The 16,025-nt window shown below is 39.1% G+C and overlaps 1 protein-coding gene across 4 annotated transcripts in view; it reads right to left on the bottom strand.

Moving 5' to 3' along the window:
- Positions 1 to 1,318: 1,318 nt before the first annotated feature.
- Positions 1,319 to 16,025, bottom strand: part of LOC144974723 (E3 ubiquitin-protein ligase HUWE1-like) — a 99,281-nt gene continuing 84,574 nt past the window's right edge. For all 4 annotated transcript variants that reach the window (XM_078917905.1, XM_078917909.1, XM_078917907.1 and 1 more), the window contains 12 exons: positions 15,539 to 15,934; positions 14,738 to 14,847; positions 13,368 to 13,678; positions 12,629 to 12,834; positions 11,501 to 11,761; positions 10,127 to 10,318; positions 8,543 to 8,761; positions 7,130 to 7,405; positions 5,718 to 6,094; positions 4,806 to 5,105; positions 3,973 to 4,163; positions 1,319 to 3,456 (listed from right to left, as the gene is read on the bottom strand). In XM_078917905.1, the coding sequence (XP_078774031.1) occupies positions 3,354 to 3,456; positions 3,973 to 4,163; positions 4,806 to 5,105; positions 5,718 to 6,094; positions 7,130 to 7,405; positions 8,543 to 8,761; positions 10,127 to 10,318; positions 11,501 to 11,761; positions 12,629 to 12,834; positions 13,368 to 13,678; positions 14,738 to 14,847; positions 15,539 to 15,934 (2,942 nt within the window). In that variant the 3' untranslated portion in view covers positions 1,319 to 3,353. The remainder of the gene's footprint in view (positions 3,457 to 3,972; positions 4,164 to 4,805; positions 5,106 to 5,717; positions 6,095 to 7,129; positions 7,406 to 8,542; positions 8,762 to 10,126; positions 10,319 to 11,500; positions 11,762 to 12,628; positions 12,835 to 13,367; positions 13,679 to 14,737; positions 14,848 to 15,538; positions 15,935 to 16,025) is intronic.

The following is a 16,025-nucleotide window of genomic DNA, read 5'->3' as shown; positions in this document are numbered from 1 at the left end:
GCTGCCATGGCAGATGGTTAGACTGTATTTCCATTACAATAATGGGCTGCTGCCATGGCAGATGGTTAGACTATTTCCATTACAACAATGAGCTGATGCCATGGCAGATGGTTAGACTGTATTTCCATTACAAGTAGTGTCGTTAAGGGTTTTATGGCGCTTGTAACACATTTAGGTCATATCAGCGCCAGTAGAAAGGAAAAAATTGGATAGTAAAATATTCTAGGTGTACAATAAAATAGGACTTGAGGAAAAAAGACAAAGGGGAGTGGTTCAAATAGGGAACGGATGTAGATTCCAAGAGCACACTATCAGTGTACACTCAAATGCTTACATTATACATTCAAAATAACAAACATAATAATACATAACAGAGAGATGATTTACAAGGAAAAAAATATAATCTCCCAAAACAATAACTATGCATTTGACTGTTTCCCTCCCACTCCCAGCCAAGAACTACGGCCAGGGCAAAACCAGGTAATCTCATTCCAAGACAAAGACAGAATGCAAATTGCAAAACAGATATAAGGGGATAGAAGACATGGTAAGTGCCACCCTGCCAACTATGGGAGGCCAGGAACCCCACCCAGTTCCATTACAACAATGGGCTGCGCCATGGCAGTGGCAGATGGTTAGACTGTATTTCCATTACAATAATGAGCTGCTGCCATGCCAGATGGTTAGACTGTATTTCCATTACAATAATGAGCTGCTGCCATGGCAGATGGTTAGACTGTATTTCCATTACAATAATGAGCTGATGCCATGGCAGATGGTTAGACTGTATTTCCATTACAATAATGGGCTGCTGCCATGGCAGATGGTTAGACTGTATTTCCATTACAATAATGAGCTGCTGCCATGGCAGATGGTTAGACTGTATTTCCATTACAATAATGAGCTGCTGCCATGGCAGATGGTTAGACTGTATTTCCATTACAATAATGGGCTGCTGCCATGGCAGATGGTTAGACTGTATTTCCATTACAATAATGAGCTGATGCCATGGCAGATGGTTAGACTGTATTTCCATTACAATAATGAGCTGATGCCATGGCAGATGGTTAGACTGTATTTCCATTACAATAATGGGCTGCTGCCATGGCAGATGGTTAGACTGTATTTCCATTACAATAATGAGCTGATGCCATGGCAGATGGTTAGACTGTATTTCCATTACAATAATGGGCTGATGACGTTTACAGCACTTGCGACACATTTAGGTCATTTCAGCGCCAGTAAAAGGGAAGAAAATGGGATAGTGGAGAAATTTTAGAATTACATAAAAATAACCCAAAATAAAACATCCAAATCATTCATGATTCAAAAACGTTTAATAGATTGCTCAATCTCGACAAGTCGTGTTTTGTTAATTTTTTTTTCTTCTTCTTTTTCCAATTATGACAATGGACATAATAGGGAAAAATGCAAACGTCAAACATTATAACAAAATAAATAAATCAAAAGATAAAAGAAAACATAACATCAATTCAATACGTCATTAAATATTCATATTCATTCACTTCTTTTCTTTTTATATTTTAAAGTAAATTCCAAAACATGAGAAAGTACATACAACACAAAATCAGATTCAACTAGAGTAATCTCCCTTCTTCTTCTTTCAAATTCATGATCAAATCAAATAGCGAAGAAACAAACCAATAAAACTAATCGACCAAAGACAAAATAATAATAATAAATTATTCAATGTTGCCACAACCTATTTCATTCAGTTGTGTTGTGATACTAGGAAAAAGAAAAAGCTACATGATACAAATGGTCATAATGTTATCCGTAATGAATTATATATACTTATATAATATATGAAATGGCAAATTCACCCTAATTGTATAATCAAACCATTAGCACTGAACAAATTCTCTATGATACAAAATCAAATAAATTCAATCAAATATTATCATCATCGTTATCATTTTTAGTATCATTATCATTACACAGTATGCATAAACAGCAATAGTGTGTCAGTATATAAGTTAAAGGATGAACAACAAATTCATAATGAATATTGAATTAATAGACGATTTGTGTCAATACAAGTACAACTTACACGTTATCAACTATTCACAAAACTTTTCTTTTATAATTTTGAGAAGGGAATAAATGCATACAAAGTAAAGCCATCAAAAAAAAAAAATGAAAGAAAAATATTATATTTATATTTTTCCGCATTAAATATGCATCAAAATATTAAAAGCCCAGAGAAGGTATGTTAGATGAGACTTGATAAAGCCAATCATTACAGATAGAGAGGGGGGGGGGGGGGGGGCTTCTAATTTCAATTGTAAACATCTCTCATCCTTTTAAGAAAAGGCCTTTTCTTGATTTTTGATTACTAAAAAAAAACTGCAAAATGAAGACCATTTAAATAAATTTCCTGACAGGTGAGCGGGGGGGGGGGGGGGGGGGGGGGGGGGGGGGGGGAGAAAGAGATTTAAAAAAAAAAAAATGAAACAAAAAAAAAAAGAATCACATGTCATGAAATCATCACTGGATTCAAGTTTAACCAACAATCTATCAACTACCCAATGCAATGTTTTGTTTTTAGAGGTTTCACGGCGCATACAACACATCTAGATCAATTCAGAGCCAGTAAAAAGGAAGTAGATAGGCAAAAAGTCACAGATCTGAAGTTAAAAGCACCAAAGAAAAAGCAAAACACACTCAAAAACAGAAACTTTACGTTTAATTGCCTCCCTTTCAGCTAAGGATCCCCACCAGGACACAGAGAAAAAAAAAAACAACCAAAAAAAACAATACAGAACAAAGACAGAGAGCAACATGGAAAGGGAAAACATTAGAGGGATAGAAGACCAAGCAAGTATGACCTCTCCATCTTCAACAGGAGGTCAGAGGAAACCAGCCAGTATCCTATGCAATGTTTATCAGTCTTTCACACTGCTTGGGATAACAATCTTCATCACATCACAACAACCTTATTCAAATCCAAAAACTGGTTACAACAAGCAGTCGCAGAACTTTCCCCCCGAGTTTATTCAGTTTCAATTTCAGCCAGTCACGATTGAGTGATAAAAGTATTTAGCATGACTTTGTTGGTCTGAAGACCTTGCTGGCCGACAGAACTGGCCAAATACTTTATTACAGTCTCTTTGGATTTTATGTGATGTTTTAATGTATTTATGTTATTGGCTGAAGAAGGGTTTTGAGCCTGAAACATTCTGGGTTTCGTATTTTGTTATATTCCTTTTCATTCATTACTATATTTTGTCTTGCTTGTTGTCTGTGTCTTGCCATGAGAATAGTCATCTGGTCCACAAACATTGCTGTTGCCTAGGTAGTTTTTTGTGGAGTTTTTTTGTTGTTGCTTTCCTTTAAGCCAAACCAAAGCCTTCAGAGCATTCATTGACAGCCAGCAGGAGCATCTTACGTAGTTTGTCATAGGTCTCATAGGCAGGAAGATCCAACTGGTTAAAGCTGAAAGAAATCACAAAAATTAGAGATCAAGGGATGTACCAGCAATAAATCAAACAAATGGTTGTGTTGTCGTCGTCATCACAGTCATTGTCTCTTCCTCCTCCCACAAAATGTTTTATTTCACACAAGTTGTGGTCACTGATTGAATTCATCTAGTTTATTTAACACACACACACACACACACTCTCTCTCTAAATCTAAGAGAATAGCTTATAAATAATATGGGGGCAGCGTGGCTCAACAGTATGGTCTTTGCTTCGTAACCAAATGGTATCAAGTTCGATCACCCGCCACTACGCTGTATGTCCTTGAACAAGTCACCTCGCCCTACCTCAATTTTGCTGCGCTGCACTGCGGCCAACGCCTGAATACCAATGGGATGAATAAAGGGACTTTTATTCATTTACTATTTTATAATCAGTAGCACTTTCAAAAAGTTATCACCGTCTTCAAACACTTATAAACAACTTGAAAACATACAATGGTTGCTTTTACATTTACATTCAAACAACTGACCAGGTGTGAGCCGATGGCAGGCGATCCGTGGATCGATCATCTCGGTGAATCTGGAACTTTTGAGTGCCATTCATTCCTTCCAAGTTGGCAAAGCCACCCAGTGGCACCTTGGACGTGCCAGTGACAAACTGCAGGAAGTTGGCACGTTCTGCTTGGTCAAATGATCTCAAAGCACGCCAGAACCATTGAATCTGTAAAAGTAAAAAAATTTTTTTTAAATCATCATACAATAAACTATTCTAGAACTCCTGCCGTTGCTGTTTCCGACCTTGGGATCCAGCATTGGGAATAAGTTTGAAAATTCAAACACAGGAGTACAAGAATCTTATTATTATCATCCCCCTCCAATGACCTTGACCTATATATTATATTATTTCTTATCAAAATGTGTTTTTTTTCTTCTAATTTTTGATGTTAAGAATTATCATTGTGGCCAGGATATCATATTTCAAGCCAAAATCTATTTATAGCAAAACAGGATGCGTGCCAGAGAAAAAATATATCTTGAACTGCTACATATTTTTTATAAAGAATAAGAGACTTGCCTTGTACTATTTTAGCAATTATGCTATTGTAAAATTAGGCTTTCCATAAAACAAAAAGGAGAAAACAATTGTTTTGCTTATTTGCCTTAACTTAAGAACGCCATCCTCTCATCTCTCATTTATATCTTCAGTGTTTCATTCACTGTGTTTTGTTGACAAAGGGGAAACCCAAAACATCACCATCATCTGTTTTTGTAAATTCCATTCCATTATATTTTTGTTATGTCACGGTAAAGGGCGACCTTGTCCTAGGAGAACATACGCATTCAATGTTCCCACTATTCATACCTGCAAAGAGGTGGCCTGGTACTTGATGTATTCCGTGTTCCCTTTCAAGTCGTCGATGTCAATTGTTGGCAGGCCAGAGATGAGCAGCTCCAATTCTTGTTCTGTGAAAATGGACACTAATTTCTTAGGAATGATGTCGTAGAAGCCCTCTAGGAAGGCGTTGAGCTGTTGTCTGATGGCACCCGTCATCTTCATCTGGCACACTCGTTTGACGTATTCCCGTTTGTTGTCATCGGTGACCAGGATGTTGGCCCCGTCTGGCATCAATTCCCTCGTCTCTGTTACACCAAATTCTTGTACCTGTGGAATCGACAACAAAGTCCGTGATTAAGAATGATCATAGCACTGAAGTTTTAAAGAGTAAGTAGTGGTGATTGTGAGAATGATTTACAAATAGAAATCTACCTAATGTATTATCAATAAAAGTGATTATTCCACAATTTTGTTTTATGCACCTTGACAGTGTTTCTAAAACAGGTCATATTGCTAGTGATCAGTAAAAAGGATTATAGATATAATACAGAGGATTGCCAATTCAGGAGGCAAATATTTACTGAACTTCCCTTTCTGAGTGCTTAACTCCTGCAAAAAGATATTATGTACTTCCTTTTTTCCATCAAACAGGTGGTTGGAAAATATACTGAGGGTTTATAATAGGTATATAATATACTGAATTCCGTAAATAAACGGAAAATTGGCAACCTTGTTATACATAATTAAATGTCCAGGAAAGAGGAATCATTCAAACACAGTTTCATACACACTTTTACAGATCTTTATCTCACACTGTGCATGCTCCAAACTTTGTCACTTTGATATTTTCAAGGACAGAAGGCAACATGAAAGGGGAAAAAAGGGAGCAGAAAAGATGGCAAGAATTGACCTTTGACCTCCCACACCACATGCCCATACCTCAGTGCTAAAGAACAGATCATAACCCAGATCAGCCACGCTGTTCTCCAACAGGAAGTGCAATCCCTGGTAGAAAGCGTAATCCTCACTCTCCATATCCGTGTACTTGACCGCCAACCCCAGCATGTGTTTGTAGAAGGAACGCGTGAAGTAGCAATCCAACAACTTGTTGTCGTACACCGCCTTGGCTATGATGCGACCCACAAACTTGAAGTAGCTCAGATGGTTGGAGTTGCAGTGGGAGGAAGGACTGATGGTGTAGGTCACCCGATCTCCAGGAGATGTACGGAACAGGGCATAGTTCTGATTGAAGATCTCATGGGAGATGATGATGTACCACTCTCGCAGCAAACCTCCAGCATCTTGGCCCTCTTCACCTAAGATGAGCATTGTAAACATAATCATTAACAACAAATGTGCATATTAAGAACAAATAGGTTCCCATAACTCAGATGGTAGAGCACTCGCTTTTTATGCAAGGGGACCGAGATCTGTCTCATTTGAGTCCAAAAAAAAATGTTCAGACCCCTCTGTCCATCCAGCAGAAAATGGGTAGCTGGTCATTTAGATCTGGTGGAAAGTACTTTGCGATACACTAGCTTCCTCATGGTAACAAACAATTGCTATTGTCCGTTTAACGATATTGAAACTAGGATCAACTATGACTCTAGGTCTTGATGGATATGAAAAAATACATGTTGAAAATCTTAGCACTAATTCCCATTCCAGACAGTGTGAATACTTGTATGTAAAACAATATGCATTTTATGGTTTTCCTTGGATAAAGTTATTGGTTATTTTTATCTGAATCTGAATAAAAAATGTCAACATAACATGTTTTTAGTTCCATTTTAGATTGGTTGGTGACAATTTGACTGTTTAGCTTCTGAAACAAAGTAATTTATAATAAATTATATAACTCTTTAAAACTGACAGCTATGAATTCAAGCTAAAGATAAGCAAATAATCTTTCTGGTGGTGGTGGCGGCACCGCGGTGCCAACAACAATGATGTTGATTAAGATGGGTGATATCCTACAGTAAGAATTACTGTCGTTTTACAAATAGAAAAAATGTGGCTACGTGGTCTAATGGTATGAAACTCCCTCTCGGTTTGGAGCCTCGCTCGGCACATAGTTGAGTACTTGGAAAAGACTCTTTATTCACATTCTCTCACTGTACTCTGGTGTAAAATGAGTATCTGGCCGTTAACAGCGTTGTCTCTGTCCAAAAAAAAGAAATTGTAATATCGCCTAACAGGCATCATGTCCCGTCCTATATGTTAAGTGTTGCTGTTGGCCAGGGACCCTTTGTAAAGCGCTTTGAGCACGTTTTGTGGATACAGTACCATATAAAAGCTCAATTGAAAATTTTTTTTGGGGGTGGGGGGTGATATCCTACAGTAAGAATTACCTTCAAAAACGATATAGAATCGCTGCTTCCATTCTTCTGGGGATCTCCTGAATAATTCCCTGAACGAGTCTTCAAACACGTTTGACCTGCGGACATGAACAGGAAGGTCCTCCCGTCTGGCACCCTCATTCAGACGCTCCAATTCTCGACGGAAGTAGCGTCGCTTCACATCAAAATCCAAAATCCTCATGTGGTCAACCAGCACAGAGAAAGGACCGTCGGACAGAGGCAGAGTGGACTGTCTTAGAATTTGATTGAGGACAGTACGATGAGTCTCTGTATTTGAAAAATAAAAATAATAACAGTAATCAAACATCTCCAATCAATCTGGGTGACTGGCCTGATAGTGGTAAGTTGCCAAGTCTGTTTGATAATTTGGATGGTAGACACACAATACTGCCGTACTCTGGAAAAACCCATATTTAAAAATTTGGCCAGAAAACTCATCCTTCAAATATCGATCGATTTAAATGACCCTCATCTTGGCAAATACTCTCAAACCTGGGACTTCCTAAAGTCCCAGGTTTGAGAGTTTTTGCCAAGATGAGGGTCATTTAAATCGATCGATATTTGAAGGATGAGTTTTCTGGCCAAATTTTTAAATATGGGTTTTTCCAGAGTACGGCAGAATAGAGATAATGCCAACTTTGGGAATCATAAATCAGGAAGAAAAAGAAAAAGTCACAATAGATAGCTTTGCTAAATAATAATTTGCCCTCATCATTGTCCAAAAATGCTACAAAGTCCTCAGTATAGATTCTGAGGAACTAAATTTTCCTTTTAAACAAGATTTATTGAGTCAAAGACGTGTATGCAGTTCTGTAGACAGAGCCAAAAATTCTAATTCTACTAATTTTTCGTAGTACTAGGCATGTCTGGATTATCTATTGCTCAGCTGCCCTAAAAAATCATACATCAATAGGATTCAATAGTCTGATGATACGTCTGCCCAGTAACGAGCAGCTTGGTTCTCTCTCTCTCTCTCTCTCTCTCTGTGGCATATCACTTGGACGTAGCCTCCCACACAGTCCTTCGGAAGAAGTCTCTGTCTTGTGCCCATCTGCCACATTCCGTCACGCCGTTGTTGAGCCATTCCTGTATATCCTGTTGCCATCTTCTTTGTGGTCTTCCTCTGCCTCTTTTGCACAAAGAAAATCAGTACTTTTATTCTTCATGCTGGCTAGAACTTTTTCCCATGTCATATGAGCAGAATGTATAAAAGTCAAAACATGATCAGATTTATAATGTTTTTCTCCTCTGGATACACTTTTATACTCGTCTGAGAAGTATTTCATAAGGGCATCCGCCATTGTTCTGATAGTTTAGAACCAGTTACAAAGTTACTATGCGTCATTACGAGGGAAATGATGTCACGACTGTTGAACCGTATTTCAAAAACCTATTAGAATTTACCTGCAAATTTCAGGAACTTCTGGGTATCTGCGGGCAGGTGGGACACAGTGGCCACTGATGCAACAGAGCTGTCCCTGGACATGGCTGGGACCACTCCATCACTGGATCCACCACAAGCAGCTGTGGCCGGGCTAGGCGGCGCCATCTCTAGATTGAGATGAGCCAACTGATCCTCTCGACGGGATGACTGCAGGTCTGATGCTTTACTCAACTTCTCTCCTATTGAGTGAGACAAAATGTGCCAAAAGGAAGAAGAGGAAAAAGAAATAAATCAATCAATGTACACAACAACAAAAAATATATTACACCCTTCTGCTATGGCATCATTAGATACCGTATCCTAGGCATTCCATGGAGGAATATAGATAATCCATCAAACAAGATGTCTGATGTCAACAGGAATCCCCCATGTTGCCGAAGTGAGCAAATGTACACATAAATAAATAAATAAATAAATAAATAAATAAATAAATAAAATTAGGAATTTCCAGTTTTCTCTTGATTATTACAACTCAAGGGGCATTGCTGCTTGGACGTCATTGGATAAATATAATCTGGAACTTTGTTACTCATTTTTCGTGTTCATTGTCTGTTTATAGGAGTTTAGCTGCCCTTATAACTCATTTCATATAAGTCATTTCAGTGCCTGAAAAATGGAGAAAAATTAGAGTGATCCTGAAATTTTCAAGAACAAAAGTCTTAAAAAAGGGAGGAATGAAATTTACGGAGAGCAGATGTAGTTCCAAGAGCAATATCTATTCTTGTGTAGCTCGGTGGCTAAGCCGTACATACGGTTCTTGTCTTTTCACAAAAGTAAATCGTGGGCGCCTATGTGATCTAGTGGTATGACACTTGCCTTCAGAATGGAAGGTCCTAGGTTCGAGTCCTGCTCTGGACGGTGCAAAGTTAAGTCCTTGGAAAAGGCTCTACTCAAATTCTCTCACTGTACTCAGGTGTAAAATGAGTACCTTGCTGTTAACAGTGTTGTCTCTGTCCAAAAAACTGTAATACCACCTGACAGGCGTCATGTCGTCTTACATATTAAGTGTTGCTGTTGGTTAGGGACCCTTGTAAAGCGCTTTGAGCACATTTAGTGGATATTGTGCTGTATAAAAGCTTTGTTTTTAAGCATACTGAATGCATAGACAGTGACAGTGATTGTCATTAATTCTGGTCATGACAGTATCCTTGGTTACTGCACTTAATACAATTACTCCATTTGACTCAGGCGCAAATGAGTACCTGTCTATAGGCAGTGACAGATAAAATGGTACTGTATGAAATGGAAATATGGTATCATGGAGCCTGCTGGGGGAATAAATGAAACGTGAAGCGGATTGAGCATGGTAAATCCTGGAAATTCGATATATGCAGAGAAGCCAACTTAAAATTTAGCTCACAGGAATTTCAGACACCACTCAGAGGAATTTCAATGCCAAAAGAGGAATTTCCGCAAACAAGAGAATTTGGATGGTATTTGACATTGTCTTTATATACCCTAATATAAATGTTCCTATCTACTTTATTTCAATAATGGACAGGACATGATCTTGGGAAAAATTCCACCACAACTGTTTCTTTTACCTGCGTGAACAATGAAGAAAGCTTCCACAGCGGGCTGCAGGATGAGCACAGCGTGGTGGTCTGGGGTGCGGGCCAATTCAGCCAGACATTCTCCCAGCATGTCCCACAACTGATCCAATTCCAGCTGCTCACTCAGACGAGGCAAGTGGAAGGCTGGTCCACCGGCGGCTTTCTCGTCTGATGCGGAGGTGCCTTTAGAAATGGAAAAACAAATGTTGCTGCCTGAAGTTTGAAGAATTAGATAATAATAAAAGGGGGAAAGAAGGTTTGATTTAATTTAAAAAAACAATTTGTATTTATCTCTCTCCTTACCAGCTACAGGAAAATCATCCCCTTCGTGACGATACAACGAACATTTTTCTCATTCAGGTGTCTTTTGGACATCACAAAATGTGACGATTTTGTTTGGTCACAATTATGCTTTTATGTAGAGCTTGTTTAGCTGAACAAAATTATGTATAGCATGTAAAATTCCTTCAGAGTTAGAGTTTTAAAATCAATTTTATGTTAGATGGGTATGACGTTTCGGGGAAGATGGAAGGTAAGGAGAGAAGGGTTTTTACGGCGCTTGCAACACATTTAGGTCACATCAGTGCCAGTAAAAAGGAAGAAAATGGCAGATAGTAAAAAGTTCTAGAATTGCAATTAAAATACCAAAGAAAAAGGAAGACAAAGGGGAGTTTTTTCATTCAAATAGGGGACAGGTGTAAATTCTAAGAGCGCACTATCAGTGTATTTAGTTTGAGATCATCTAGATGTCTCATCCTGACACAAGCACAGGCACACAACTCAAATGTTTACAAATCGTATATTATGTAAAACAAAAATAATACAGTGCATAACAGAGAGGTGAATTACAAGACAAAAAATATAATCTCCCAAAACTCTAACTAGACATTTGATTGTTTCCCTCCCAACCAGGGTCAGGACAAAACCAAGTTAATCTCATTCCAAGACAAAGACAGAAAACATGTTAGAAAACAAATATAGGGAGATAGAAGACACAGTAAGTACCACTACGGGAGGTCAGGAACCCCACCCAATTACAAAAACAAATGACACCTTAATAACTCCAACCTCTCATTCATCATGTTTTGTTGACAAAGGGGAAACCTGAAAATGTACACGCCATCGGTCTTCGTAAATTAAATTGAAGCTTCTATTTCTTTTAGAATTGTATATAATAAAGATATAAATAATCATTGATTGACAGGGCTGGAGTGTTATGATATTGTTAAAAAAATAAATAAATAAAATAAAAAAATAGTAAAGCTGACTAACCATCTCAAACAATTTTATTTTCTAATTCTAACCATTTTAAATTTTAACTCAGCCTTCTTAGTGTCACTATCTCAAAATCCACATCAGCCTTACCAGGTCCTGCATCCACTTCCATGGCACTTTCCTCTGGCTGCTGCAAAGACTCCAAAGCAGAGGGTTCTTGGAGTTGAGAGCTATCTCCCCTTGCCACTTGTTGCTGGTCCGGGGCCGATGGGGCCAGAGTAGAGTTGGCAGTGACAGGGCCTGTGGCAGCTGGCATCACAGGTAAGGCAGCAGACGACGAGGAGTTGTGAGGAGGGCCGTCGTTCAGCATGTGGTTGATGATGTAACGGATTTCCTGAGAAATTCTTCGATCTGCAAAGATAAATCACAACATTGTTTCAATTCAAACATCAACTAATTGAAAGTCAGCATATCTATACAAATGTATTTAATATTAAAAAAATTCCCTTTATGAGTTTATTATGTTAGCTTTTGATCGATATTGTATAAATAAATCTCCAATATTCTATCTTATTCTACTTGTTTTTTCCTTTTTGGTCTGTAACTTCAATTTGGAAAATTCCACAGACCACAGTATTTTTCTTTCATTGGAGATGTGAGACAATTCCACTGTCTTAATGTTGATGGTATGGACGAGTACAAGTGGGCATCCACTCTTGAGTGATGAAACATACATATGGATATCACAAATCACAGGCTTAAACATATAAAAAAGATTTAAAAGATCAGTAGAGAAAGTGTAGTGTAGGCTAGCCCCTGATCACAAGATCAGGTAGGGAAATGCATTAGATCAGTTGTGAACAAGACATTCAGTGACTGGAAAGACTCGGCAACAGGCCAGTGGCCTAATCAAGGGACGTCGATACCTTCTATTCTATTCTATAAAAATCATTTACAATAATCATGGTTGCTGCTATAATTATCTACAGATGTCAGCTTATTCTTAGGGGTTTTATGGAAATGAAAACTTATTTTATGATGATTTACAAGGAAAAAAATATCGCCTCCCAAAATTAACACTGACTGTTTGACTGTTTCCCTCTCAGCCAAGGACTGGCCAGAGTCAAGACAAAACCAAGTAATCCCATTCCAAGACAAAGACAAAAGGCAACTCAGAAATCAGATAATAGGGGGATAAAAGACAAGAGCAAGTGACCTCCTGCCCACCATAGGAGGTCAAAGGACCCCACCCTACAACAAGACTTTAACTTGACTCACTATTGTATAGATTGGGGGCCTTGGTCATGTCCAAACCGGCTGTTCTGGCCGCATCCCTCAGCTGGATGATGACCTTGAGGATACGCAGGAAGAAGTGCTGGCCAGAACTCTTGGAGGTTAGCTGGGACATGGATGGAAGGTGAAGTTCTCTCCCAGTCTTGAAGGAGGTTGGGGCAGACACCACTACACTTGTGCCACCAGAAAATCTGGAAAGAATAAAAAACTTGACTAATCCACTTGTGTCTCTGTTGCTTTTATAGTCTTCTGAATCAATTGTCTGAACACACCAACCTTATATCTCTTCTTCCACTCACACACACACACACATACACCACGCGCGTCTTTTAGAAAACATTTGTCACAAATATTTTTTTTTAAAATACGCCTTTTCGCAACAGCACCATAAGATCCCATCGCTAGGCATTCCTTGAAGGAATATAGATAATTCATCAAACAGGATGTCTAATGTCAACAGGAATCACCCATGTTGTCACAGTGAGCAAAATGGGGGTTAATAATCTCACCCTTCCAGATCACAATGCAATGCCTTAACCACAGGGCCACTTCACCCCCCATTTCTGTCATAGGAGAACATAATTATCGTGATACAAAACCATAACCTAACACCATCCCACATCACACAAATGCTGTGTCTCTCTTAAGTACTGAAGCTGTAACAGATTGGATTGGATTTTAGTTTTGGGATTGGTAACAGTTTTTTTATGCCCTTCCAACTCACCTATCGGTCAAAACACCTTTGGTGACCTTGGAAGAACCAGCAGCACCGGATCCTGTTCCACTTTCATCCCCACTGGCAGCGGCAGAAGCCTCGGCGCTTTCTCCTCCGACATCCAGCTGGCTGTTGAGTTTGGAAAGTTGCTCCAACAACTCTTGGATATGTCCACACACCAGCATCCCCAGTTGCCTGGCCCCTGACAACAGGAGATCGAGAACGGCTGCCCTGGTTGCAGGGTTTGCCCAGGACAGTTGCAGGAGTAAATTGGTGGCATCCTCTAGACCTTCCTCGGAACACGATTTGGATGTTAAAACCTAGAGAGCAAAAGCAATAACATTACATGATAAGATAGTAAGAATAATGTAGAGTAACCAAAAGGTCTGAGGTTCGATCCCCAGTCGAGGTAGACTGATTTTTTGGGATGGTTTTTTTCTTGTATTTTTCTTTCTTGCTTTGTCTGGCACCTTTCATACACACTTGTTAAGATCTTTATCTTATAATGTAGAGTTGTAAATATACATTTTCACTTTGTACAGAGTAAAAACACATTGTGAATTAATGAATCATCAGTTCTGTACTCTGGAAAAAAACAACACAGAATCAAAATTTTGGTCTTCTAATATCAATTGATTAAAACATGACCCTCGTCTTGACAAAAAAAATCTCAAACCTGGGACCTCTTCGAAGATGTCCCTAAAGTGCCAGGTTCGGAAGTTTTTGACAAGATGAGAGTAATTTTCATTGATCGATATTTTACGGCACTTGCAACACATTAAGGTCATATCAGCGCCTGTAAAAAGGAAGACGATGGAAAAGTTCTAGAATTACAATTAAAGCACCTGTGAAAAGGTAAGACAAAGGGGAATTTGTTCAAATAGGGAACAGATGTAGATTCCAAGAGCACACTATCAAAGTAATTAGCTTGAGATCACCTAAAAGTCTCATCCAGACACAAGCACAGGTCCCGACTAAGAGGAATACACTTTAATGTTTACAAATCATATAATATAATATGTGAACAAAACATACTACAGTGCATAACAGAGAGATGATTTACAAGGAAAAAAATATCATCTCCCATAACTATACATTTAACTGTATCCCTCTCAGCCAGGTTATTCGGCCCGGGCCAGGACAAAACCAAGTAATCTCATTCCAAGACAAAGATTGAAAGCAGTTGGAAAACAGATACAAGGGGATAGAAGACACAGCAAGTACCTCCCTGCCCACTATGGGAGGTCGGGAAACCCGCCCAGTACAACAGAGTGAGTAGAGCATTCACCTCACAAGCAAAGGAACCAAAATCACTATTGGCAATGAATAATAATTTTTAAAATAGCTTATTCTAAGGACAAATTCCAGAGAAAACATACATCTACGGCCAGTTTGAGCTCTTCCTGGAGAATAGGTTGTCCTTCATCCACAACTATTCTGTTCGACTTATCAGCTTCCTCCTCTCCACTCTCTGATTTCATGCCATCACCTGAGGACAGAAAATGATTTGAAAAGTATGTATTGTATTTGCTTGCTGTTTTTAAAAGTTTCCGATACTTGCACCTCTTTTAGGTCATATCAGTTCCAGTCCGGCGCTTGCATCGCTTTTAGGTCATATCAATTCCAGTAAAAAGAAAGAAAACGGGATAGTAAAAATATTCCAGATTTACAGTGTCAAAGAAAAAGTAAAACAATAATAAATGTTTCCCTCTCAGCCACTGATTTCTGCCTAAACATGATCTTTTAATTCCTTTAGGGGATCCAAATAGCTCAGTTGGTAGAGCATTCGTTTCACAAGGAAAGGGACCTAGATCAATCTCAGGTGAAGTTGAGATCTTATTGCCACCCTCCTGTCAACCCAGAAAACCCAGGAAATTGGATCAACCCAGCTGAAATTGGGTATCTGGATATGGAAGATCTGATGTAAAATGGAGAGAAAGATAATGGGAGTAAATGTGACTCATATATAAGGGAACAACACAAAACAAACTCTCCATTTTATTGACTCATTTAGGCATCTCTAGTTTTAGATCTGATGTAAAACAGTTTGCAATAGATTAGTGTCCCACTTGCTATTGTCTTTTTCACACGATAGCAACTGGGAAAAACTCCAGCCCCAGAGCCTAATGGCTCTAAAAGACTGCTTTTTAAAATATCTCATTAAAAAAAAAAAATCTCACCACTCTCTTCCGTTATATCGGCTGTGACTCCAACGTTAGCCGTTGTGGTGGTGGTGGGAATACCCAGACCCGAAGTCGCTGTAGGAGTTGTCACAGAGGAACTTGTGGCTGTCGTAGCAGTAGCATTGCCCATCACTGCATTTGTGGTGGTGGTCGTGGTGGTGGTGGCAGTGGTTGATGAGGGCTGGGCGGAGGAAGACGTGTTGGGCCGACAGTTATCGGGCAGGCTGACCGAGATGAGTCCTAGCAACCGTAGCAACCGATCAGTCAACAACTGACTTCGTCTGACAACTGGGTGACTCAACATTCCCATCAGCTGACCGAGTGCACTGCTGGTGTAATCTGTGGTCGTATTCTCCCCATCTGAACTACTCATACTGTGACACCTTTGTACTCCTGTATTGAAAAAAAGGGGAGGGGGACCCATACTTCCTATTATACATTATCACATTTATCACCATGTCAATCTGTTTGGTGACAGATATAA

The sequence above is a fragment of the Berghia stephanieae genome, chromosome 6 (genome assembly GCF_034508935.2).
Source record: "Berghia stephanieae isolate SIO BIC M18660-M18661 chromosome 6, UCSD_Bste_1.3, whole genome shotgun sequence".
Taxonomy (NCBI): domain Eukaryota; kingdom Metazoa; phylum Mollusca; class Gastropoda; order Nudibranchia; family Aeolidiidae; genus Berghia; species Berghia stephanieae.
This window is presented reverse-complemented; position numbering and strand designations above follow the sequence as displayed.